The 27,884-nt window shown below is 39.3% G+C and overlaps 1 protein-coding gene across 2 annotated transcripts; it reads left to right on the top strand.

Moving 5' to 3' along the window:
• Positions 1 to 790: 790 nt before the first annotated feature.
• ETF1 (eukaryotic translation termination factor 1) lies at positions 791 to 26,862 on the top strand. Of its 2 annotated transcripts, XM_039836228.1 has the most exons (11): positions 791 to 949; positions 1,111 to 1,214; positions 17,767 to 17,942; positions 18,343 to 18,482; positions 20,895 to 21,033; positions 21,350 to 21,540; positions 22,046 to 22,175; positions 22,736 to 22,891; positions 23,295 to 23,359; positions 24,136 to 24,283; positions 24,550 to 26,862. In XM_039836228.1, exons 2-11 carry the CDS (start codon positions 1,129 to 1,131, stop codon positions 24,630 to 24,632), a joined length of 1,314 nt encoding a protein of 437 aa, XP_039692162.1. In that variant the 5' UTR covers positions 791 to 949; positions 1,111 to 1,128; the 3' UTR covers positions 24,633 to 26,862. The 2 variants fall into 2 exon arrangements, with proteins under 2 accessions (XP_039692162.1, XP_039692163.1); XM_039836229.1 differs by lacking the exons at positions 791 to 949; positions 1,111 to 1,214 and adding an exon at positions 1,280 to 1,516.
• Positions 26,863 to 27,884: the final 1,022 nt, after the last annotated feature.

Below are 27,884 nucleotides of genomic sequence, written 5' to 3'. Positions count from 1 at the left end.
GCCAACGAAAAATCCTAAAACAAAAAGATAAAAGTTCTAACTTACACAAGTTGCCCATTTTATTTCAACACTCTCCCCACCTCCACTCTCAACAGCTCAGACCAAACCATTCAAGGAATCAAATACCTCAGGTCTCCAACCTCAGGCAGCCCGTTTTCTTCCCCGCCCCCAAGTCCTGGGGCCAAAGTGAACACATTTTAGCACTTGGGAGAAAGAACATGCCTCTTTTGCGCCTGCAGGTGGCGAGGTCTCGGACCACCCGGGGGAAGTTTTCTAATCCCGACACACTGGCGGGGAGCCTGAACACTATAGTCCAGGCAGCGGTGACATACGCAGGCCGAAGCACTTCGTCAGCTATGAAGGCGCGAGGCGCTTCTTCATGGCTTCTCAGGCGCAATTCAAACCGCGCGTCCGGGCCGGAGGGCCTAGCCGCGCGTCGCAGACGCTCAAAAATCCATTCCATTCAAGGAGAAAGGACAGGACCGACGACGACCCACCCATCTCGCCCTTTAAGAAACACCCCCATTTGAGCCTGGAGGGGCTCGAGTGAACCCTCGCGAGAGCCACCGGCTTCCGCCCGCTTCTTCCTCTCGGTTTGCCGGGCCGGAAGAAAGAGCGCACTTCCCCGCCCCTGGACTTACCTCACAAGGCAGCGCGGCCCCAGCTGTGGCCAATCGGCGGGCTCATTGTAGACCGCGGCTCAGAGAACCAATGGAAAGTCGCGGCGCGCGCAGAGCTTATCCTCTTCCGCACTGGCCCCCCCCTCCCTTCCGCCCGCCGACTTCCAGTCAGCCCCTGGCGGAGGAAGTGATGTCACAGGCCCCATGTGAGCGGATTGCAACACATGCAGCTGCCTGGAGAGAGGGAACCGGTGTCCTACGTCAGAGCCGCCGCCGCGGAGCCGCCGCCGGGGAGGAGCAGCCACTGCCGCCCAGGACTGGGCCCTTAGGTAAGGCAGGGGTAGGGAAAGGCCAGCGACCACCGTGGCGGGTCGCGCGGGGCGGGAAGAGGAGGGCCTCTCGGGGGTGGCAAGGAAGGGGGCCGCTCTGCCCCAGCGGCGGCGCTAACTCTGTGGTCTTGGTGTCTCCGGGCCCCGCCGGGCCGCTCTAGGGAGGAGGAGGCGAGAAGATGGCGGACGACCCCAGTGCTGCCGATAGGAACGTGGAGATCTGGAAGATCAAGAAGCTCATTAAGAGCTTGGAGGCGGCCCGCGGGTGAGCGCTGCGTCCGGCCCCCCCGTGCCCTCTTGGTACCTGGACCTCTCAGGATGGCCGCCCCCGCGCCGCATGGCCGGATGAGGGGAGCCAAGCACTAGCCAACTCCCGCCTTCTGGATCTCTGGGTAGTTGCCCCCTACCCAGGGGCGTGGGTCAACGCGGTTGGCCGGAGAAGGGGTCCTTCACCCGAAGGGGTCCACTCCCGGGGCTCGGACCACTCGACCCCCTCATGGCAGGCCACTGTTACTTCTGTACCCCTTCTAAGCCCTTGAATTCAACTCGTCCTTCGTCGAGTTCCAGGTACTACCACCCAACTCGGGTGCTCTTGGGGGGGGGAGGGCTCGGCCTTCCTTTCCGAACGCCCTTCCCTGATTTCCTCTTTTCCCCCTGCTTTCACGTTCCTTAGCCAGACCTTATTAAAATGGCATCTTTCTCCAAGGTGGGTGAAGTTTGGATGGGGCAGGAAGGAGAGGTGGTCAGGGACAACCTCTCTCTTACTTCCCTTGATTTCTCTGGATCTTGCAACTCTCCCAAGATGACTTCCTCCACATCCTCCAATCACTCTGGAGCTTTCTGCTTTTAGCTATTCCAGGATCAACCTGTAAACTGAAAATGCCAGCGTGTGCAGGGTGGGGGGTGTAGGAGAGGTTTTGGTTGACAAATCTATATCTGCATATCTAGGAAGAATCCAGAGTATGGGGCCGTTGATATGAATTGCAACAGGAAGGGTCCCTTTTAGCCTCTCAGGAACTTCTGGGGATAGAGGTGTCCGATGCTTATTGAAATTCAGAACTGAATTAGGTGGGCTTTGAGTCTCCTTTTGTAAATTTTGGTAAGAAACTCTAGTCGAATGCACTGTGAGACAGACTCCATTAAGACTGATTTATATGCTCTTTTTAAGTTAAAAAAAAAAATCGTTTGAGGAAGGTGTATCAGAAGTATTCCTATTTTCTCACTTATTTTGTTTCTTTCCCATTCATAGAAACTTTTTACTTGTAGGAAGTGGCAAAAAAAGTATTTGGAACATTACATATTTGTCTGAGCATTCTTAGAATAGAGCGACCTGCCTCAGGCCATTATGAAAGTTGTTTTCAGCCCAGGAATTGAACATTTTGGTTTCCAACTCAGGTTTGTCCTTAATTAGTAGATATGCAATGATAGGATTAATTAAGCTCTAAATTATTACTGTTTTATGAAAAATGTGCTTAGTTCCACGGAAGGCCCAAAGTTAAGAGGCTGGTTTTGTGATTGTCTTTTGTTCTTAATAAATTAGTGACAATTCTGCTGGGATGAAGCTTCTGAAAATTTGGCCCTCTTCGGTGACTTGGCCTCTTTTTCTCTAATGAACTGAAGGTAGCAACTTATTCTCTTATTCCTTAGGTTTGTTTTTCTTTGTATTTAATAAACTATTTAGACTTAAAATCTTACAGGAACTTGAATACAGGTAGTCGTGTGCCACCTGATAGAATGAATAATTATTCCCCAAGTTTGAGACTATTGTACAGGAAGGGTGATATAGGTAATGACCCATTACGATGTACTATCAGGAATTAACTGGGTTCTTCTGTTTTACTAGGATCTTCTGTTGTGTTACTTGAATCCTTCAATTTAGTATGGCTTTTTTAATAAATTGCTGTTCTTGCAGTTTTGTTTAAAGTTGAAAGTGACCTGTAGATTTGTTCTCTCAATTTGGAGGTAGGTTCACACATTACAATTTGCATACATTTTATTCTCTAAAGAAGTCTAGACTATGAAATGACAGCTGCACTTTCCTGCTGTGAAGTAACATTGAAGAAATAACACCGCTTAATAAGTAATAGCACTCCTTTCTAATGCTTGATGAAGCTCATTCTTAAATTTTTTCCTAGCCCTTTTACCTAGCCACTTGAAACTTAAGCTTCCCTTTAAAGGTTTTGAAGTTTTTACATCTTTGATTAGCAAAGTTCAGTGAAGTTTAAATGAAGTTCTTACACATAGCTTTTCTTCCAAGTGATGGAGTTAGTTGGACATTTTAGACAGGATTAAGCTGTTTAAAATAGCTGGGGAATAGTTTTTCTCTAAACAGTGTGATTGGTAATCATGTTCAACTTTCCTTTTATTCAGGATTTGGTTGCATCTTGAGCTCATGACAATTTAAAATCTTGGCCATCTCTGAGTGTCAATAAGTCACAGGTTTATTCTGTTTAGCTCAGAAGCTTCCCAATATATATCAATTTATTTTGAGGAACAGGAAAATTGTATTTTCATGGCTGAGTTATATTACAGTCAGACTCTTTAGATTATCAGTGTACAATAAGAAGTTTTTTTTCCTTCTTTGCCTAATAATGCTAAAATATTTTAGTGAGAAATGTAATGGACTTTAAAGACAAATTGCATGGCAAAATGAATCTGTGTGCTGGTGTTTTGGGCACAGTCTGGGTTTCAGGAGAAAACTGAGGTTGTAGTTCAAGCATGGTTATTAACATTAGATAATGAAACTTAGTGATTGATTAATAGAATTGTTTGATTTGAAAGGGTTATAACATGTATAACTTTAAGTTGGGTGGAACATACCTCTTTAGTTTCATATAAGCCTGGTTGAATGTTAGCATTTGCTAGTAAAATAACCAGCCAGTTTTGCTATGCATAAGTGCCATTTAAAGTTAGTGGTTGTTTCTTCCCAGTTTATGATTGCTCCTGGTATATTCTTCACTGTTAACTTAGGGACAAATGTGTACATGAGCCAAAATAGAAACTAGGGCCATGCGAATAGAATGGTAGTTGCAGGTATTCTGAATAAAGAACTAAAGCAGGTGAATGATAGGTGGAAAATTTTAGGGGGTTTTTTTCTAATTTTTTTTGAGCCACCAAGAAATAGTCCCAGAAATAGTGTTGGAACCTTTATAGTTTTCAGGTTATAAAATCATAACCAGAGCCTGTCCTAGCCAAGGACAGTGGTGAGTGTGACAAAGGAACTGCCAAGGTTAATTTGGGCTAAGTTGTGTTTGTGAGTGTTGGAATATTTTTTCACTTATCTTTAGCAGGGAACCTTATATGTTTCAGATATAATGAGGCCTCAGTCAGATAACCCATGTTTGAAGATCAGTTAATAAACGATTTGGGTCTTCTACAGTGGTCTTTAGGCTTTTAAAAAGCCTTCTGCTCAGTTAAAAATAACTTGTAGATACCTTGACTTTGAAAGAATTATAAAGTACCTGGCTATACATGACTCTTTTCTGCCTCCAAATATAACTCGGGGGAGGGGGGGGAGACTATCCTTTACTCTCAATAGTTCTGATACCAGATTTGTGGGTTTTTTCCCCCTACACCAAGCAATTCTCCAGTTCATAGGGGACACCAGCTGAGTGTCCTACAATTCAATTCTGACACTGTGGAATTAGCATCAGATCTCACAAGGGAGAGGGCTCAGTCCCACAGACTGCCCTACTTGCAACGTTTGGGTCTCCCCTACTGACTAACAGGCTGTAAATTGGGGCTTCAGTAATTTGCTGTGATGACTCACAGAACTCAGGGAAACACTTAGGTTTACTGGTTTATTACAAAGGATATTATAAAGGATACAGATGAACAGCCAGATGAAAAGGTACATAGGGCAAGGTCCAGAAGGTTCAAGTACAGGCACTCCTGCCTCTGTGGAACTGGGGTGCACCACCTGGGTTTACCAACCCAGAAGCTCAGTAAATCTCATTTAGGGGTTTTTATAGAGTTTAATCTGCAGCTTGCAACACCCCTTTCCCTGAGGTCCTTGGATGGAGCTGAAAGTTCCTACCTGGGTTAACACAGTCTTCCTGGTGACTAACCCCATCCTGAAGCTGTCCAATAGCCCCACCCTCATTTCATTAGCATAAATTCAGATGTGCTCTTAAGGGACTCCTTATGAATAACAAAAACTCCCATGGGAATTCCAAGAGTTTTAGGAGCTTTGTCAAAAGCAGAGGACAAAGACCAAATATATTTCTTACTGTACCATATAATTATTTTAATCTCTACAAAATTCATCACATTGTGTTGAATTAAAAGTTAGTAATTTTGAGAGATCAATGAATAGGTTTTTTTAAATATAGACAAATATGGACAGGTATGTAATATGAACCGATTAATATAATTTCAATAAATTAAAGTATGTTAAATGCATTTGAATATCTTCCCCAAGTGAAAATTGTTGCTTCTTAGAACATTCACTTAAATGATACTTGGAATATTCTCAACGTGATGAATCTCAGGTACTTTTTTTGCTTTAGTTCTCTATATCCTTAAACAAAGATGGTACATTGTAGTCTTTCATACTGATACCAGAACGGTAGAGGAATTTTTTCATCATCTCTCTGCCCCCTTCACCCCATGAGGTAGTAAAGGGGAGCTGGGGAAGAGAAAAGTATATTTAATAGGGTGTGGTGATGTTCCTAGATCCATTCCAAGTGTCATAGGCTGGCTGCCTGCCTCAACTCAGAACTAGCCCTAACAGCCCTACTATTCTGGCATGGTGTTCTCTACACTGTGAATCTAATGAACAATTACTCTCTTTGAATTTCAACTCTTGACAGACTTCTCATTGTAATAGCAGATATACTTATCTTTCCAAGAAAGGAAGGCTTGCTCTGGACACACTCTTAGGTAAGCAAGAGTGCCTAATCAGAATACCATTTAAGGCCCAGTGCGATGTGGTTTACAGGTTCCCATCCCCCACCCCACTACTCCCCACATACACACTAGTGGGACCCTTTTTCTTTGGGTTTGAGGATGTGCTCAGTGTAGCCCCTTATGCTGGGAAGGTGTTCGATTGTGAGAAAACTTAAAATGTCAGTTTTGCAGCAGGGCTAAATGGTCTTTGATCCTATTTGAAGAGTCAGGAGAAATTTTCCTCTTCCTTAGATCCACTGCTGGAACTGTCCAACTGAGAACTTGGGGCAACAGAAATTTTTTCTGAGTCCAGCCTATTCTCCAGGGATCTCAGGATAGAACCTTCTTGGATGTATTCTGTAGGTGTCTCTTAATTCTTCAGCAGTCTGCTGTCTTGGGAGAAGGGATTAAAGAAGTTCAAGGTTCTTCTTTCCATCAGGTTGGAAATTATGAGGTTTCTTTACTTATTTTTGTCACTTTCTCTGAACAGGTGTCTTTTTCTTTGAATCTAGGTAAATGAAGGTCAAGAAAAAGAATGATTTTGCTTTTATTCTCACCCTCAAACATAATTGAATTTAATTAAGAGCCATAATTTCCTCATTCTCATAGATACAAAGATGAAAACAGACTTGATTCTTTTATAATGATAGACATTAAACTTTCTATTCTTTAATCCAGTCCTTTTTCATCTACTTAATTTGTATATAATAGGTGCCTTATGAGTGTTAATATGTTATTTTTTTAATTCTCCAAGTTGTTTTATATCTTAATTTTAACACCAATTTTTAGATATACAGCTTTCATCCATTGTATACTTTGTCTTTACTCTTGTCACCGTCCTTCCTATCCACTTCAAGGACTTGACATTTTTATATGCCTGACAGTGTGCTCTTGTCATGCAGATAACTTGGGGATGTTGGTCCTGTAACTCTTCTGTTTTCACATTTTCATTTGCTCCTCTAAGGTCTCCTTAAGAAAAATGATTCTAGTCAAAACAGAAGTTGTCTTTCTCTGCCAAATATCTGTGGCCTTCTAAATTAGGTTTTCCCCCTAACTCACATCTAGGTATATGAAAAATGAAGCCCACAAATTCATTTTTACTATTAACTAGTCGGTTTACAAGCTTCATCCCACATCTGTGAGTTGAACACTAGACATTTTGAAAGAAACGTGTAATACAATGAGAATGTGATCTGACACAAAACCCTGGAGTGATGATATGAACTATTTCTAGCCCCATATTAGTAAGTACAGAGTAACAGTACATGTTGAATGGGGTATAGTGTAAGCAGGTAATTCAGGTCTTAAATAAGATGTTGGACATTGTCAAAAAACAAAAGAGATTTTGTAACTACTCATACAGATTTCCTAGGCAAGGCAAGTGTTGTCAAAGAATGTTACAATGTCAAAGAATAACATTGGTGTTATTTGGCTGATAACAGTTTCTTTGATACAGTGGTGGAGTGGAGCCGTAACTGATCTGCAACTTTGAAATTGTGATTGAAATTCGTTCTTGATTAAAAGCCAGTTAGCCTGAAATTAGAGCCAAAAGCTTTGTGTAGGTTGATTGTTGGTGAGCTGTCAGGATATTGAAATAGTGCAGAGCATTTGCACACACGTTCCTTGTTGGTAAAGTTGGCAAGACAGAGCTTAATATAGTCCCAACATAGTTTGCCTTTCAGCCTAAGTAAACTAGTCTGCAAGTAATGAAAATGTACTAATCCTTAAATATTAATTCCTTATCACCTCCAGCATTAGCTTTTTACTGAAAAAAAAGAAAAAGTTTACTTTCTGGCTACCCCATTTCTGTCATCTTAGGGTTTTATTACTCCACTTAAGGAAGAACAGGTTAGAGGTTCATGGCGGAGATGTGTTTTAATCACGTAATGAAACTAATTTTCAAAAGGTGAGCTTTTGACTCCTCAACAGCTCTGTGAGAAAAGCTGTTATTGCCATTTTATTGATGAGGAAATTGAAGTACAGAGAGATTAACATCACAGCCTAGCAAGGGGTAGTGCTAGATTCTGTTTGTGCTTTTCTGATTTCAAAGCCTGTGATCCTGTTATACTACACTGCTTTGCTCATTGATTAGTATTTCTTTTGCTGAAAAGAAACATTTTCCATTCCTTTCTGAAAGGAGGACTCTTGTCCAAAGAGGTTTGCAATTTCCTAGAAGGAGCAGGTGTGCTGAGATCCAGGAGCAAAGATAAAAGAAAAACAGACATGCTATTTGCAAATCTATCCTAGGAAGAACTTGAGTGTGAACATGTTTATTCTTAATGAGCATCCATGGCGAAGGAAATAGCTGCTTTTAAATCCCTCCCCAGAAGCTCATTTGTGTATTTGAAAGATGATTAACAGGAAAGCTGGCTTTTGTTTTATTTGAGAAGTACTTGCATATTGATCAAGAAAGATAGGAGGTGGACTTTGATTTATAGGGTGCCATTTAGTGAGTCCCTGGAATGCTGGTTGTGATTGATAACTCCTGGCTTTGCAGTGATGTGAGAACACTAGAGAAATTTTCCAGCTTCTGCTTCTCCCTGGTGGAATATTCCACTGGGTTAATTCTGTGAAGTTGTTAGACCTTTTCAAAGAAAAAATAAGTCCTGTTTATAGAAAAGTAATACTCCACCAGATATATACATTTTTGTTTTGGATGACTGAGTAATTCTAGTGCTTTTCAGTATAAAATAACTAAAATGAACCTTTCTAAACCCTGCTGAAAATTTTTGGGACAACGAGTTATTCTGTCCTCTAGGGCAGAAGATGTTTTAATGTTTTGGTGTGTTCAGATCTTGGTCCTTCTCTCATCTGGTGATGGCATCTAACCCTAAGGTCATTTGCACAAACCAGTTTCAGGTAATTTTGTCTAGCTTCTTTAAACAGTAACAGAATCCTCTCTCCTGGTTTGATATTCTATAAGGTCTTTGTAAAAAGCAGTCGCATCTGTCTACCTACATCAGAGATGATATTGGGCCATGAAGGCGGATGGGGGAGGATCAAGTTGGGGATGAACAAAATTGAGGGTGGCAAAAGAAGACATTCTGGAAGTGTTGATTCTGTTATGGTTCAGACTTTAGTGAAGCTAAAGCTGGGACATTTAGTTATTTCTAGGCATGAGTTAGTTCCACTCCAAAGATTGGCAAATTTTTAATAGGTATTTTATTTGTTAGTTCAGAATAAATCTCTAGTGTCTGTTTTTAGAAGAGAGTATATAGCAAAGACTCTATTTCTGTTGTTAGGAATTAACCATTTATTCATCACATGTTTGATTATCCACTGTGTGCTAAAATGATTTTTGCTCTCCAGAAGCTTATATAGACCTCTAGTATAACCAGTGTGTTTCACTGTTTGATACTTGTTGGAAGAGAAAACGGGTCAGAGATTTGAGGTGACTGATTCTGAGTATATAAAAAATACTGAACCCATGCCACAGCTGTAGGATAAAGCCATTTAAGCTTTATATAGCTATTTAAAGTTTTAGAAGAGGATGAATTTCTGTTTCTCCCTTATGATAAATTACAAAACAGTTTCTAGTGTTTTGGCCATACTGTTTTGAACTGCATTTTTGGTTTGGTTCTGTCAGAGGATTTGGCAAGTCCTGTAATCCAATAAAGGTAATCACCGTTCCCACAAGGTCAACTCTTACCTCTTTCTTTGGACTTACTCAGATTCAAATAAGACTTCAACAACATCTAAGAGTATTTTTTTACCCCCTTCTAGTTGTGCTATGATATTAATTCTTTCTGACTTAACTGTTAAAGGACAGGGAGTTAGGGCCCAAGGAGCTAGAGTTCCATCTGGTTATCATTTAGTGAGCACTGTCTGCTCTCCCTGCGAGGCACTTGACATATCTTACAGAATCCTCATGACCTTGTGAAGTAAGTAGAAACTGAGGCCCAAAGGGATATATGTAATTTGCCCTAGGTTACGCAGATAGGACAGGGCATGAACCCAAATCTGTCTATTTCTAAAAACCTGTGTTTGCTCATAACAACCCTTGTATGCTGTGCCCATATTAAACCCATATCAAAAAGATTGATTTAGTCTCTAAGGTTAAACTTAGTTTTGTATATTGTTAAAAGCTGGTGATCCGTATAATGTGGCTAGCTTAGCAACTCCAAGAAATTATCTGAGGTTGAATTAAGTTCAGCTTTGTGAGCTTGAAAAGGGTATGTCCTGTGCACAACTGTGTCATCAGACACAGATGAAAGCTTAGGGAGCATATACAGGAAATCCCAACTAGAGAGTATAGAAGGCAGTCTCTAAAATGTTCCTGGTTGGACCTAACCTGGAAGTAATTCTGTTATGTCAAGGTGATGAAATGGAGCATTTGATATGGAGAGCATTCTGGCTGGAAAAAGTTGGACATCTCTGAGCCATCACAATTCACTGTGGTTGTTACTGATAGGGTAAAATGACAGCAGCAGCTCACCTGCTGCAGCAAGTGGGCTCTGTGGGTTTCAGGCGGTGAGGTTATGGAATCTCTCCGTTTCAGCTGGCCAAGAGTATCTTGCTTAAAGGCATAGAAAACAAGTCAGACACATTGATTCTCAATCCTAATTATGTTTTAGAATTTATCTGATTCTATTTGAATCAAACTATTTGAAAATTGAGTCTCCCTCTTACAATCTCTACCACCCTCACTTTCCCTATTCTATATCTATTGAATTAGAATAGAGATAGGAGAGATTTTTTTTATCTGAGTTGTTTTGGGGCTGGGGGGCATTGTTTGTTGCTTTTAGAAAGATCTCCAAGAATTTGGGGTTCTCCTGCAAATTGGCAGTGGATGAGCTTGTGGAGCCACATTTTTTTTTTTCTTCCTACATTTCTAAAGTGTTCTTGAGCATTGTTGATGGTAACAGACTTTCATAATGTATTAGGTCAAAGCATGACTAGATTTTTTTGTTTATGTGCCAGTCCTTTGAGTGACCAGAAGGCTCCTTGTATCCAAAGGATGGAACTCTGAAAGCCCTAAAGTTACACACACGCACAGAGATACCATAGCCCAGGCTTTGCTGTGATTACCTTGAGTTTTTTCCTTAGAGACTTTTCAGTGCTGGCAATTCAAGTGACCAGATGTTTTTCTGTCCATTGTGTTCAGGGGCCATGAAACCTTGGATAGGGTGGGTGGTGTTACCACCCTAACCACCTCCCATCCTAGGGAGAGAGACTTCCTTTAACAGTGTCTTTATTTCTTTAAATTCTCTTCCTTCCTGAGTTTTGGCTAGTTTTATTTACTGTTCATATTTAATCTATTTACAACTACTTTTTCCTGTCTCCCAGCTGTTGTATTTCTCAGAAGTTAGTCCTCTGGGTTAAAGCATTGGTGAATCCTTCTTTAATAAGGGAAAGTGACTCTAAAATGTTGAGAACAAGAAAGAATATGAGAGCAGAGATCCCTGAAAGTATCACATAGCACATTGTTATATGTTGTGTCTTGCTTTGTCCGGTTTTTACGACCTGCATGTGAATCATTGTTGTACCTCGTAATTCACTGGCTTTACAATGAGTGTGTTTGGTTTTGGAAAAGGAATATAGTGAGAAAGCAAGAGTGGATGAAAAAATGAAAATTAAAAAGGTGTAGTTTGCATGTGTAGTGAGCAGCTCCTTAGCTTTATTGGAGAGAGTTGTTCACTCTTTAAAATGAAATATTCAGCTTCCTTGATTTTGTTTTGGTGTTTACATAAACTGGTCAGACAACTTTGATTGGCTCGCCTGGGGGATAAATGAGTGTTTATTTTGTTTGGAAACTTTCCTGGAAAAACTAATCTGCTTATAATAAACCCAAGATTGAAAAAAAAATCAGAGATTATAAAGTAGCCTTTAAATTTCTAAAGTAGAAGCCTTACGTTTATTTAATACTCCTTATTTTCTCTTCACCAGTCAGGTGTCTTATAATAAAAATGAATTCAGAAACTTGAGGTTCCCCCCAGCTGGAGTAAAGAGAGTCACAAAAGGAAGCTAGTGAAAGGTAATTTTTTGGACATTAGTCAAAATTCAAAAGAAGCAAGAGGCTAAGACTAATTTTGAAGGTAGTTTTAAGTGAAGTCCTCTAACAAGATTGTTCTTAGGTATGTATCTTCACTACTTTGTCCCTTCTAGAAATTATTTGGATGTGAGTGTAAGGTTGTTCAACTGGTGGGGCTATACAGTAAAGTTGCTTAATGAATGCTTATCTTCTTAACCTATCTGAACTAGGAATTAAATAGCTGCTTATCTTAAGGTCCTTGCTTTGTCCTCCACTTGATTATCTTGCTTTAAGGATTTCCTTCAGGCATTTTGAGTTCACTGGGTTAATTTGTCCCAACATCCTCTTTAGCCTCAAATTTTCCATCCTTTGGAGTTTGGTGCCTGTTCAGTCCCTGAGATCTGAGCCTTTGATCCTGCTTTCCTTGGAGCCCCTCCTCATTCCACTCCTTACTTCTTGCCTGTTTGCTAGTTCATCTCCTAGGAAACTACTCCGTAAATCAGAGCACGTCAGCTTTTAAAAACTGAGTCCTACTTTTGAAAAATAATTCCGTTGGTCCCTAAAGATTGCAGGAGCCCCTAGGGTGGAAAAATACACTCTCTTGAGAATTGTTCATCTATAAAGAAGTACCAGCCAGTAAAGTCCACTATTCAAACTAATCCATCCTCTTTCCCCATCTTGTGTATTTTCATATTATGTATTTGCATAAGTTGGCAACCCCAGTGTCAAACTTATCTGTCCTCTTTTTCCCCCTCGTCTTGTATATTTTCATATTATACATGCATATAATTGATGATCCCTGTGTAGAGACAGGTAGGTGGCACCTACAATCTAGACCATGTTTGAAGTTAAATTTACTTGCCCAATGTTTCCAGCCCCTCCCAAAGCAAAGTTGTTTAAGGGATGATATTCTTCTTTGACCTACTCCAGAAAGAATTATCAGAAAGGTTTTTTTGGAAATTCCTCTTTAGAAGCCTAGCAAGAAAAGCAGTTTATTACATTTGATTGCTTAAAAATAGGATCTAAAGAGGGGGTTTTTTTGTTTGTTTTTTGTTTGTTTTGTTGTTGTTGTTTGTGGTAATAGAAGATACTAGTTTGTTTCATTTGGGAATTCTTTTTCCATCTATTTCAGAAACTGGACCGTGGCCACAGGTAGAATTGTATGTGTGTCTGATCATTTGATTTCTGGGTACCTTGTCCTGGTTTTCTGAGTTCCTTTTATGTAGTTGTGCTATGAAAATTAAGATGAAAAACATTTTAGAGAGCAATACACCTGATTTAATATAAGTGTGTGCACACGCACACAAACAAGAGATTGTTCTGAATCATTCTGATTTGTCAGTACTATATTTGAAATTTTAGCTGATTTGAATATTGGGAATAACGTTTATGTAGATGAAGAAATAACTCTGGGTCATGTGTGGTATTTTGGAGCTTTATTTTCTATGAAGTATATCTTGGAAGCAGCTTTGTTTTATCATTTTGCTTGAGTGTGTGATGACAACTGAAGCTGCTTATCATAAATCTGCTTGATTCTTTGGTTTGTCTAGAATACTTGCTCCCCTATCCGTGGGGTGGCAGCAGAGCACACACCGTGCTTTACCTCATACTGTAATTAATTAACTTGTGTTCATTGGGGAAAGTGTCATAGGGGTTATGACCAGCTCTCTAGGTTTTGAGTAGAAACTTCAACAGAAACAATGCTAGTTTGGGAGCTGTAATAACATCAACTGGCAATCTTAGAGTAACTATTTTGATGATAGAAGGGCTAGATAGCCAGCTTCAAAAACAAACAAACAAACAAACAAAAAAACTTGTCTGACAAAAGGATCTGTGGAATTTACTGCTAGGAGAAAATTTTCAGAAGGCAGGTCTTGTGTAAATGAGGTCCCTTTCCAATGCTAATACTGCAGAGAAACATTCAATGGTGCACATTTGTGAAATTAATTTTACTATATGAAGATGTTTCCAGACATTTTCAGTTTTCAGACACCTGTAGTTACAAAGCTAATATATAGGTTTTCTGTAATTTTTGTTCCCCTGACTGTGACTCTGCTTCTCTCTTATTAGTCACTTGGCACAAATGCCCATTTGATTTGATGTTGTATCCATCTTTCTGATTTATTTTTCTTGCCTGCTTCCACTGGACATTGGATATTTGCAGTTCTGTTAAAGTCAGTTTGTTGGACTACTGTGGAATTACGCAAGCTCAGTAATTAGTGGAAAGTTTAGGCATGGCATTCGGGACAGTTTTCCCAGTTTACCTAAAGAAAGCACTCATTTGTTTCCCTGTGACACTAATATTTACAATGATTAAACTTGTCATAGCCTCTAAGGACATGATCTGTAAGAATCTCAGGAAGTAGTTTTCTCACAGGCTCATTAGTATCTAGTAGAAACATTTTTTTAAATTATCAAGTTTTTAATATACTTTGGCTTAGATCAACTTTTACCTTCAAAATATTAGTTGACTCGGTTTATACTGTAGATCTTGTAAGAAAGCCAGCCGTTAGAGCTGGTCAGGGCAAATTTAGGGCTTTTAATTTCCTATGTATATGTGTGGTATAGATTTGAGTCTTTTCATATTGCCACTTGTTCTTATAAAACATATCATTTAGTTTTTAAACATAAAATTTAATTTAGTAAACGTAAATTAACATTTCTTAAGAAAAAACTTTCTTTGGCTTTTCCGGTAAGCTGTTAGGTTAAGAGACCAGGAGACTTTAAAAGGAAGTATCCTATTATGTACTGAGTCTTTTCCGTAGATATTTTAATAACAGCTTTATTGAGATATAATTTACATACTATAAAACTTACCCCCCTTTTAAAGTATACAATTCACTATTCTTGTTGTTGATTTTCAGAATTGTGCAACAATTACCACTATATAATTTTAAAACATTTTAATCAGCCCAGAAAGAAACCCCACCCCTACCCCCCAATCTCCTGATCTCAGAAGCTAAGCAGGATCAGGCCTGGTTAGTACTTGGATGGGAGACCACCCAGGAATATCGGTGCTGTAGGCATTAAAAGAAAAGAACCCCCAAAAAAGAAAGACAGAAACACCCCCCCACCACCACCACAAATACATACCAGTTACCAGTCATTGCCCATTCCACCTCAGCAATTAACTCTTCTTTCTCTGGGTCTCAGTTGCCTGTCGTGAACATTTCACATAAATGGAACCATAAAATATGTGGTCTTTCGTGAATACTTTTTTCCTTTTATTGTTGAATAATATTTGATTGTATGAATAAACCATGTAGTTTATCCATTCATTAGTTAAACATAGATTTTTTTCCCCCTTACTTTTTGTCTGTTACAAATAATGCCTCAGTCAACACAAGTGCTTGTGTGTACACATGTTTTTAGCAGTGGAATGGCTGGGTCATGCGGTAACTAACCTTTTGAGGAAATGCCAGACCTTTCCAAAGTACTGTACTGTTTTAATTCTCAACAGCATTGAATAAGGGTTTCAGTTTCTCTACATTCTATCTATATATCTTGGAGAAATGCCTATCAAAGTTCTTTGCCTATTTTTATGTCAGTTGTCTTTTTGTTGTTGGGTTGTAAGAGTTATTTTCATATTCTAGATATAAGTCCCTTTTCAGACATACAATTTACAAATATTTTCTCATATTCTGTGAGTTGTCTTTTCAATTTCTTGATGTCCTTTAAAGCACAAAAGTGTTTAATTTTGATGAAGTCCTCTTGATCTAGATAATCTTTTAAATAATAATTTTAGTGCTGTTTGGGTGTTAATGAGAGTCTATTACATTTGCATTGTCTAAATGAAGAAGAGAGTCAGATGAGAAAAGTACCTTCAGGAATGGGAGTTAACAGGAACCTTTTTTGAAAAGGAAACAACCTAGAATGAACTCTTAGGTGATTTTAATGTGCTGCCAAGGTTGAGAACTGTTTTAAAGGAAGTTTCAAATTTTTTTAAACATATAAATGGGCTAAATAGTTTTTTTAAAAACTTTCATATATGTCAAAATATACACAATATAAAATTTACCATCTTATCCATTTTAAGTATACAATTTAGTAGTGTTCAGCACATTTATACTGTTGTGCAACCAATACCCAGAACTCTCTTCATCTTGTAAAATTGAAATTGTATACTCGTTGACAAACGCCCTATTTCCCCTTCCGCCCAGCCACTGCAACCACCATTCTTCCTTTCTCTATGAAATTGACCACTCCGGATACCTCATATAAGTGGAATCACACAATATTTTTCTTTTTATAACTGGCTTACTTATTTTACCATCATTTGTTCAAGGCTCATATTTGTAGCATGTGTCAGAATTTCCTTTAATGTTGAATAATACTCCACTGTGTCTATATGCCACATTATTTTTCATCAATGGACATTTGAGTTATTTCCACCTTTTTAATTATTGTGAATGATGTTGCCATGAGCATTAGCAAGTTATCTTCTTGTTTCCTGGCTTTTACTCTTTTGGGTATATAACAAGAAGTAGAATTGCTAGATCATAAATTAATTCTGTGTTGAATTAGTAGAAGAACTACTGTGCTGTTATTCATAACCGCTGTACCATTTAACATCACTACTAGTGATGCATAAGGATTCAAATATCTCCACATCCTTGCAAACACTTGTTATTTTTTTTATAGTAGACGTCTTAATAGGTGTGAAATGGTTGTGTTTTAATTTGCATGGCCCTGATGATTAGCGATTAGTTGATGTGTTTTGATAATGTAGTTTATATTTGCTTTAAGTAGAACTAGGAATAATTAAAATGAGGTATTTCTTAACTGATGATGCTAATAAATATTTCGAGGATGTGTAGGTTAAAAAGATATGTTGCTGGCATCAGTATTGAAGTTAGGTTGGTGACTGCTCAAAAGGGACTATCCATGTGGCAGGGCCTTGGTGGTGTCCTCAATAGTTCAAAGTTTAGTCCTGGCTTTTTTTTCTTCTTCTTCTTTAATTCCCTCCACCCACCCCCCACTTCCACCCCTGACCTATAGATGTTGCCATTTCTCCTTAAGAACCAAATCTCTGAAGGCGGGGCATCTCCTCCCACACGCTTGTGGCGTGCATCCGGTACTCTTGGGGGCCTGGCGCACCTGGGATATGGTCCATGGCTCCACCTAGGGCACAAACCCTAGGACCTTCTGCGTGTAAAGCAGACATGCTAACCACTACACTATAGAGCCACCCCCTGGTCCTGGCTTTTAATTCTAGAAACTTGAATTTGTTTGGGCACCCAGAGTTCACCAGGCTCTCAGTGAATTGCTCTTTTCATTCAAACTCAAAGCAGTTGATATACAAAATACATGTAGAGATAAATAAATGCATTTGTTGGTTTGTTTGTTGGAAGGAAGAGAGAGCCTATATGGGATTTTTCCTACCTGGAATATTTATGTAAATTCTAAGGCTCTCTTGTCCCATTATCAGGATATTTGGGGTGCTAAATTAGTGATTATAAATTTTCAAGGTGAGCCTGGAATTTAAAGGAAAAGGAGAACAGGATGATATTAAGTTGGTATTTCATCTAGACTTTGGAAAGACTTGTTGCATCATCCTATGATGGCATCTCCCACTGGAAGAGCTACCAGATTCCAAGCCTCTGCCATGGACTGTCAAATTCTAGCCTGTCATCACCCCTTTACCAAAGCTGCTCTGTGTCCTTGGGGAATGAGGTGTTTCCCAAGTTTCCCTTAAAATGCTTTACTTCTTTATATAGCTACTATTAGATAGCTAATATTTATTCAAATAATTGAACACCTACTATATTCTGAACACTGTTCCTAGCTCTGGAAATACTTTGATGACACTGATATAGTCCTTACCTTCCTAATCACTTTGAGAGTGATCTATTTCTACTATTTTAGGGGCATCTCACTCTAGCTCCCTTTACTAATGATATGCATGATTTTAAACTCTTATGTGGTACGTGAACCTCTAATGTTATTCTTTCTTCCACAGCAATGGCACAAGCATGATATCATTGATCATTCCTCCCAAAGACCAGATTTCACGAGTGGCAAAAATGTTAGCAGATGAGTTTGGAACTGCATCTAACATTAAGTCACGAGTAAACCGCCTTTCAGTCCTGGGAGCCATTACATCTGTACAACAAAGACTCAAACTTTATAACAAAGGTAGTCTGGAGCCTGATCATTTTCCTCCCCTACTTTGTATATCTTGGTTATATTTTCCACTTTGAGCCTGCCATGGTGATTTTGGTCACTGGTATCCCCCTTTAGCCAGCCCTCAGCAGTGTCTCTTTGGTCTTGTGAATTTAACCTTTTGTTGTTGTTGTTGTTGCTCTGAAAGTTAAGTAACATTTACTGTACTTAAAGGAATAAATCTTTTTTAAAACATCTCAAGAGTAATCTTCAAAATGAAGGAGAGAATTCCGCCTGAGAGATTTATAGATATTTCTGCTTGTTTAAATTACAAGTTAAAGGGTCTGGTACAGTAGACTGTGGGAGCATTTCCTATCAATTGGGAAAAATTAGCTGTGGCTTTAAGTATAGAAATTGTTCATATTTTTTGCAGTACCTCCAAACGGCCTGGTTGTTTACTGTGGTACAATTGTAACGGAAGAAGGAAAGGAAAAGAAAGTCAACATTGACTTTGAACCTTTCAAACCAATTAATACGTCATTGTATTTGTGTGACAACAAATTCCATACAGAGGTAAGAAGTTCAAGCACAGAATATTTTCATCACCCCAGAAAGAAACCTTGTACCCATTAACAGTCACTGCCATTCCCCATTCCCACTCCACCAAGATCCCTCAGCTCTAGGCTTTCCCTAATCTATTTTCTGTCTGTAGATTTACTTATGCTGGGCATTTCATATATAAATGGACTCATTCAATTTGTGGGCTTTTGCGAATGCCTTCTTTCACTTAGCATTATGTTTTTAAGGTTCATCTATGTTATGGTGTGTATCAGTACTTCATCCCTTTTTATGACCAAATAATATTTGCCACATTTTATTTTATCTATTCATGGATATGCCACATTTTATTTACCTGTTAATCAGTTGATGGACATTTGTGTTGTTTCCACTATTCGGCTGTTATGAATAACGCTGCTTTGAACATACATGTACAAGTTTTTGTTTGACCATGTGTTTTCATTGGGGGTGTATATACCTAGGAGTGGAATTTCTAGATTCTATGGTAACTACATGTTTAACCTTTTGAGGAGTTTCCACAATGACATTCCGAATGACATAATCATTCAGCATGTTTGAGGAAAGTGCTAAGCTGGGTTTGAAGAACTAGTAAGCTGGGTTTGAAGAAATTATTGGCTAACTGCTCCCTATTTCTCCCTGTGTACCCATGGTACTTGCCTATAATCTTCGAACCCTTGTTTTCATGCTCACAACTTATAAAATCTTCAGTAGCAGGACTATAAGAGCTCCTCCCCACCCCCCATGAAACTTTTGAGTGACAGAGCTGCCATAGGATGAACTTTAAGGATAGAAAGGAAACCTCATTAGAGTGACCTAAATCAGTCATCAGTAGAACAATCAGGAATTCATGGCTGGCTCCTAGTTCAGTCTCTTGCCTTTCATCGACCTAGGGAAAAATCTCTACAGTGGAATTAGAACTGACATTTGTCGACAGTTTACAATGGATGGTTTTTGCTAACTTGACAAGAAGTCCAATTCCAGTTGGATCCTGGTCAGTTACAAAGATGGTCGAGACTGTTCTTTTGGCTGTCACGGCCTTCTTCTGGCAAAGGCTTCATTGGGGAGGCTCTTAGCCACCCTATCCCCTTACCTATATCTGATTTGATGAAAGCAAGTTTTGAATCTTGTTAATTTAAATAGTACCTGGTACTCTCTAGCTTTAGCTTACCTATTAAGTTAGCCTCATTGTTTTTTCTAAACCTGAACTCCCCTTCCAAGGTACCATTTATTGTTGCCTTTGTTTATTTTTGCTTCAGTTGATATGTCAATAACTAGATGTGAAAGTAGCATACTGCACAACACAATCTATGTCCTGTTTAATAAATATAATTGAACATTTTCATGAAGGATAAGTCTATTTCCTGATGAGCAGAGCAGTCTTGTTGAAAAACCGAATCAAGCTACCTAACAGATTATTTCAGTAAAGCAAAATTTTTAGCGTGCAATATTTCTTAATGCTATTTATCAAGCATGGTTTGGTTAAAGATTGTTTCTTAGTAATTAATGTGCTTTCTAGTCAATTCTGAAGGACCTATTTTTTTTCCTTAGTTAAAATGGAACAGATAATTCTTAGCTCTGAACAAGCTACTACCTAGCAAGTTAGTCATCTACCAAGCCTATGTACCCATGGTACTTGCCTATAAGTGAAATCACATGGTATTTGTCTTGATGGAGTTTTCAGACTCCATCATGAAAAGTCTTGCTCATCTCTGTGAATTCCAGGACTAAATATTTGCTTTAAGGAGACAGAAATATAGGGATGTAGTGCTAACCCAGAAGGAAGGTTTTCCCCTATAAAAACTCAGAATCATTAGTCGTATTACCTTTAAAATAAAATTGAGTTTTATATCTTGATGTCATTAATAATGTTCAAAATATAGGAGTTAAATGAAACATTTCAACACTAGAAGATCTTTTTATAGACTTTCTGGGTGTTGTACTTATTTACTCCTACTCTAGAGTTGATTTATAAGACATTATTTTCTATAATGAATATTGCCTATTAATGCCAGGTTATTAATAATAACAGAAAGTCAACTTTTAGAGGTTAAACTTAATTTGACTTCTATGTTCCATAGACTACCCTCAGTCTAAATCAGATCAAACACTGGGAAGAATTTGAGCCCTATAACTCTAAATGAGCTTCATAATCGTGTGCCCGGGTCAGATTTGTTGAAAGGCTTAACATCCGTATCATTGGTTTTCTCCTGCATCAGGAATTTAAATTTGTCTCTGTGGTTACATATTTATAGCTGAAGTCTATAAATTACTACATAAAATGGTTTTTCTGTAGTATTCATACCATTCTGAATGAGGCGAAAGGGCTTGTATATGTCCTTTCGGATTTTGTCTTGACCCTATCAAAGCTTTGGGATTTATTGTATGGTACTTGCGTTTGCTTTTCAGGCTCTTACAGCACTACTTTCGGATGATAGCAAGTTTGGCTTCATTGTAATAGATGGTAGTGGTGCACTTTTTGGCACACTCCAAGGAAACACAAGAGAAGTCCTGCACAAATTCACTGTGGATCTCCCAAAGAAACATGGTAATATAGGAAGAGAACATGAGCCCATTTGCTTTGTGCTAGCAGTAAGGAAACAAATAGTAAAATCCAGGTGATGGGAGAATTATCATGAGATGACTTATGACTTACTGGTGCTTATGGCTCTTCTTTCAACAAGAGAATTAGTAGTCACTCTCTGAAAACAAGTAAAGGTATATGCTAAACATTTAGTTAAGGGAATAGTGATTTTTCTCTTTGTCCTTTTCTTGGGTAATAGCATGATTATTTAGTTACTTAGCAGGGCATCTTGTACTTCTTAATAATTGACTTTTTCTTCTTGCCACTTTTTTTGTCAAAGGTAGGGGAGGTCAGTCAGCCTTGCGTTTTGCCCGTTTAAGAATGGAAAAGCGACATAACTATGTTCGGAAAGTAGCTGAGACTGCTGTGCAGCTGTTTATTTCTGGGGACAAAGTGAATGTGGCTGGTCTCGTTTTAGCTGGATCAGCTGACTTTAAAACTGAACTAAGTCAATCTGATATGTTTGATCAGGTAAGTGAGAAATAGAGGCTCCATTATGTAATTTTCTTACTGGGAATAGAGAGTCCTCTGAGCACTAGGACATGCGCATCTATTTTCACTTTTACGGTGATGTATTCCAGGTTAAAAACCCAGCTCTGAATTGGCATTTAATCCAGAAAGATCTTTTCGTTGGACATCGGCTTAGCCATAAAAGCTATTTTGTACTCTACCACCTTATATGGCAAGAAGCAGCAGTTCTCCCTTTTCTCCACAAGAAACTTATTTTGTTTGTGTTTAATGTGTTAGCCTCTTATAGACCCTAATAGAATATGTGCTGTGATCGGCTGGGGAAGTTTACCCTGGCAGTGTTGCTCACTGAGACTTGCTAATGAATAAATTGGGCCCTTTCCCTATATTCTCCTATTTTAGACATCATCGATCCCGTTGCTGAGTTTTGCATGCCATTAAGAGGTAGTGGTTTTTGGTAATGGTGTTTTGAAGTACTGATTATGTTTTTTTTTTTTAATTGTGTCAGAGGTTGCAATCAAAAGTTTTAAAATTAGTTGATATATCTTATGGTGGTGAAAATGGATTCAACCAAGCTATTGAGTTATCTACTGAAGTCCTCTCCAACGTGAAATTCATTCAAGAGAAGAAATTAATAGGTATCAGTGAAATATAACTTACTTACTTATGTGAAATGTTTTTATGTGTATGCCTGTATGTACATGATTGTATCAAACAAGACACTGAAAAGGTAAAAGAGGAAGGATTAACATTTATATTAAGATCTTCAGTAGAATCATTTTCAATCTTTCTTAGTCATTAGGTCTAATAAACGTGTTTGTCTTTCTACTGTTTTTACCCTTTGGCAATAGGAACCAAACTTTAGTTTTATTTCCCATATTAATTATCCTTATAACAGAGTGATGAATTAAAGAGAGAAAGCCAGAATTAAAGACTAGTGTGGCAGCCGTTTGGATTTATTTCAGATTTAACTGAGCACACACACATTTCCAAATGGTTCTATGTTTGGCTCAACTGTTATCTCTTGAGAGTCAATTTCTGCAGCTTCAACTAATGGTATCATTTTTTACTGACTTTTGGCACTTACTTTTAAGTTGATTTTTTTCCCTCCCCCTCTCTCTGACTTTGAGTGTAAGAGGGTCTGTGTCTACAAAGGAAACTTTAATACATGTCCTTATTGACCTGTCCCTAATCACAGGACGATACTTTGATGAAATCAGCCAGGACACGGGCAAGTACTGTTTTGGAGTTGAAGATACACTAAAGGCTTTAGAAATGGGAGCTGTAGAGATTCTAATAGTCTATGAAAATCTGGATATAATGAGATATGTTCTTCATTGCCAAGGCACAGAAGGTATGAGATTTAGAAAATAAGATTGCTATTTGTTATTGACCTATGTGTTCAGGAATCTTGGGGTGGAGCTCTTGGAAAGGAGCAGTTAGAAAGCAGGTCTGCACCTTGTTCCTATCTCTTTCATTCTGTAGCATATTCCTTCATAGATTTTTCTGCTTGAACTGATAAATGTTTACTTAAGATTGTTGTTTTCTGAGAATAAGGCCTGTCTTAAATGTCTTTGGTGTTTCCTTATGATAGGAGCAGTGTACCCAGAGGCGCTCAGTGCAGATGAATAGTCTTATGAAAAGGTTGATAGGATTAGTTCAGGAGCCCTTTTATCTAACTTAACTCATCTCATGAGACTTGGACTTGTTAGTATATGAGAAGCAGGTTAACACATTTTTTTCCCCCAATACTACAGAGGAGAAAATTCTCTATCTAACTCCAGAACAAGAGAAGGATAAATCTCATTTCACAGACAAAGAGGTATGTGATTGTTTTCTTGGCTTGGTGATACATGCAAGGAAAGATAAATCCATATGTTAGAGCACTGGCAACATAGTCAGCGCCTTGGGAAACTGGGGGCAACAGGAGGTAGTTAGCTCCTATCTGCCACATACCAGTCTGATTCCAAGGAAGGAGCCAAGTCATGGTTACTATGGTTCCTTATTTTTAAAGTAGTTAAACATTCTCATCCTCAAAATAGTAAAGAGGAAGATTTAACTGAATAGTGCCTAATCTGCACTGTGAAACCTGTGCTGCTTTCTACGCTTTCTGTATCAGCTCTTTTGCAGGTTTGGTGTAAATGCATCACCACAGCTTAAGGTGCTATGTGCCCAGCACAGATCCCTTTAAGTAGTAGTAGCTTCCTCAAATTCTGAGATGAAGGACTTGATTTTTCATGAGGCTGCTCTAAAAAGCAATTCTGGCATGTCTCTTCTGAGCCGTTGAATGAGTGCTGCCTAGAGACAGTTCACAGCAGCCTGACTTCTTGAAACAACAGGAACCATAAGTTGAAAAACTGCTAAGTATGTGTTGACATTTCATTACTGAGGCTTGAGCCTGCGGAGGAATGTTGTTTGAAATAATCAGAATTTCTGTACTATCACAATTATGTCACCAGAAACCAGAATTCACATAGAGAGCTTTATACACATACACATCATGAGAGGGGAGAATGGTGGTGGGCGGTGAGACAAGGGTCACTAAGTCTCGATATATCCTTATCCCATTGTTTCTGTATCTCATGGTCGCCCCTGAAGACAGGACAAGAACATGAACTAATTGAGAGCATGCCCCTGCTGGAATGGTTTGCTAACAACTATAAAAAATTTGGAGCTACATTGGAAATTGTCACAGATAAGTCACAAGAAGGATCCCAGTTTGTGAAAGGATTTGGTGGAATTGGAGGTGAGTAGCCAATTAGAAAACTAAAGTTAAAGCCAGGGTCTCAGACCAAGGCCTTTCCTGTACATTACAAAATAGTTAACTTCAGGTGAGATGTGCTCATCTCATCCACTGAGGCAGCACAGAGCTACAGGTTCCTTGGTTAGAACCATTTTTAATCATCACCTCTTTGCTTTCTATAATTCTGCAAGGGAATTGGGCTTTTCTTATTATAGTGAACCCTCCTCACCCTGTGAACGCAGATGATTTATTCTTTGGTTTGTCCCCAGGTATCTTGCGGTACCGAGTAGATTTCCAGGGAATGGAATACCAAGGAGGAGACGATGAATTTTTTGACCTTGATGACTACTAGGTAGTCGACATGGGTCCGGCAAAATGTGCCTCACCCTCCAGCATCCAACCCAAGGAGCATACCCGTGGTGGAATCCAAACAGATCCCTGCCTTACAATTGGAACATTTCCAGAACTTAATCCATGAGCATTGGATATTGAAAAGAAAACCGAAACAAAACCAGACCCAACCCTACACTTTGGTTTGTCATGGTGTCAGCGCAGCAGCCTACAACTAAGTTCCTAAATGCCACTTTGGACTAATTTAAACAAGAATCCCAGTTTTTACTTTTACTCGATGGTGAAATTGGTTGCTCTTGTATTTTATGAAAAAAAAATGATTTTTTTAACCTTCATACATAGAAGCAAAAATACTTTAACTGCTGTAAACCTTCAAAAGTTAATAGAAATGAGATCATACTGGTTTGTTTCTTATTTTGATTGGAGAAAAATTAAATTGCTGCATTTCGCAGTGACCCATTTACATGGCATTCTCAGCTTAGACTGCATAAGAAGAAATATACGTGGTGAAATGTTGGAACCATTTCTCTCTTGGTCTCTTGTTTAATGTTGAAAGGGTGAGCTAATAGGCAATTTCAACTTCACTCCCTCACACTACCCGTGCCCCTACAGACTGTCAGTTTCAAGGATGCAAATTGCATTGCAGCGTCAAACTGACAACATGAAGCATTTGGGCCAGTGCACCGTTTCCTTCCACGTGTTTTGCAGGCGCATTTGTGCCCAGGGTTTGGGAGCCCTTAGCATCAATTGCTTTGACAAGGGTTCTCATAATCTTAGCCTACTAGAAACCAGTTTGGGATGGATATGGGGCTTCTGTGCTATTGCTGGGATTGGGAGAAATAAAACATGCAATATAAATGGAAGCAAAGAAATTTAAAGAATATTTTATTTTGCTTGGGTCTATCCTTGGTCAAAGGGAGGTGGTCGTGTTTTCCTTGTGTTGGATGGCATGAGATTATGTGAATGTTTTGATTTTTTAAAAAAAATGAACTGCAAGGTTTTTCACAGGAACGACAGACAAGACGCGTATGACTGTGCATGTAATTATAAGCCCCTGACCTCCTGGTGGGGTTGGAGCATCTGTTTCGAATATGGGACTTGTAAACACCTCTCATAGGAGAAAGTATGGGAGGCGGGTGGGAAGGGCAGGGGTGGGAAGGGATGGGACACAGCTTCTGGCACCAAGGACTTAACCATGTTGGATCCAAAAGTGGGCCTGAAAACCTGAAGCTCATGCTCACAGCTGAGCTGTGAGTCAGACTTGACCCCAACTAACATGCAAAGTCATGGCGTGCCCGAGGTGGTGACAGTGAACAAAGTGTGTAGGATGTGCCCAGTGGTAGCAATGGAAAAAACGTATACCAAATGGACTTTGAAGGACCAAAGGTTTTAAAAGTCAATTGGTATCACCCCCACACTGATAGGGTAGTGGGGTGCATTTGATTTTCAAATTGGGTACTTCAACACTTTAGTGCCTGACTGCTGTTCTTCACTGACTTGACTCAGTCACTCGTAGCTTTATTGGTCTGAACCAGCTCCTTGTTCCCAGGTTGCAGACCTGCCTATCGTTCCAATAATCCTGTTTCACTTGAATGAAGGGAGTATGTCTTAAATGTAAAGTTTCTGGTTCTCACACTGTATTCTGAGGTCCAAATGACTGTCTGTGGATGTGTAACCTGATGTCTCAACCCCCAATGAGAAGAGTCAGTTCTTTGGTATTCACCAGCGCGGGAGGCTTCACTGGAACAGGCTTTTGCTTTGGGCTCTGCTGTTTGTTTGCAGAACACCCAAGAGCGAGCAAACATGCTCTCTTCGCAGCAGTACCTTAGGGTTTTGCCATTGTAAATGGGTCTAATGTGATATGACAAGACCAGAGAAATTGGATGTAAATTTACATTTTTGAATATGTTTGTTTCACATGATACATTTAGGGTATGCAGCTCCTTTTGTAGTTTTTATTTTTACTATTTAAGTTTGGAAATGATGCCAAATTTTTGTATTTCTTTAATCAATGTGTTCTCTTTGGTGATATATATTGCATTATATATTGATGTGTGTATCAATATATACTGATATGTATTACACTTACACATACAAACACATAAATAAGAGGGGGTGAAAACCGTAGCCTTTGCATTCTCTATAGCCTCTACAGAGAGATCCTAAGCAGCGAAATCTTGGTGTTGTGATATACAGAAATGGAGAAGAGTATTAAACCATATTTAAGAATATACTTTGTGTGCTTGAGATTCTTTAGGAATGCTCCTAGAAAGGTCTGAATGTGGAGACTGAGTGAGCTCTCCAAGGCATGTGTCAGTTTAGTAGTGGGTAAAAACTTTTCAGCCTTAGATTTTAGTTGTCTTCACCACATTTGCCTGTGGAAGGGTACATGCAAAGGATGTCTGAGGTCATGATCCCAAAGTTAACACCAAAGGGAGGAGGTTCAAGTTGTTGGATCCAAACTAATTTGTATCTTCCCCCAATCCCACATCCACGCTAAGGGGAAACCTGCCCCCTTTTTTAGGCATTTTAAGTATGTTATCTCATGTAACCCAACATTGCATGGAGGTAGAGGGCATATCCCTTTTTACAGGTAATGAAATAGGCCAAAAGAGATTAAGTGGTAGCCCTTTAGTAGCAAAGCCAAATTTTAGTCCTGGCCTAATTTTAATTTCGAAATTGATTCTATATCTGGTTGCCTTTAAGTCAATAGAGTGGGCTCAGTGGAAAAGCAGACACTAAGCCTCCCACTCTCCTTTTTCTTGCATTCCTGGCACTGGGTAGGAGAGGAAATAACCATCTAAGAGCAAGTCGGAGGCTGGCCCAGTTGGAGCACTGCTTTTAGGCCAGGTCAAGAACAGAAGAGAATTTAACATTTCTCCAAAGGTTGAGGTGCTTGAGCTCCTATGTGGTAGCTTAGGAAGCCTAGTTGAAGAACCAGGATGGTGCACGTTTTGCTTTCTCCAGATTTAAGAAAACAATGTTTTTAATAAAATTGACCCATAATGGCACTTTTCTGTCACTGCTTTTTCAGCATATATTTGCCCATTTTCTCATCTGGTCTAGTTGATAGCCTTGAAACCCAGTCACCCTTTGGGAGGGACAGACCTGCCTGTACATGCCTTTTCTCCTAATGCATCCCTAGGTGCTGTTTGAAGTCAAAAGTTGGAAAGTAGCACAGTGGTGCCGGATATGTGGGCTGTTGTGCTTGCCTGTCTGGACCTGCAGCACTTGCCATCTTTTCTTCTCTGGC

The sequence above is a fragment of the Pteropus medius genome, unplaced genomic scaffold (genome assembly GCF_902729225.1).
Source record: "Pteropus medius unplaced genomic scaffold, Ma_sr-lr_union100, whole genome shotgun sequence".
Lineage (NCBI taxonomy): Eukaryota > Metazoa > Chordata > Mammalia > Chiroptera > Pteropodidae > Pteropus > Pteropus medius.
This window is presented reverse-complemented; position numbering and strand designations above follow the sequence as displayed.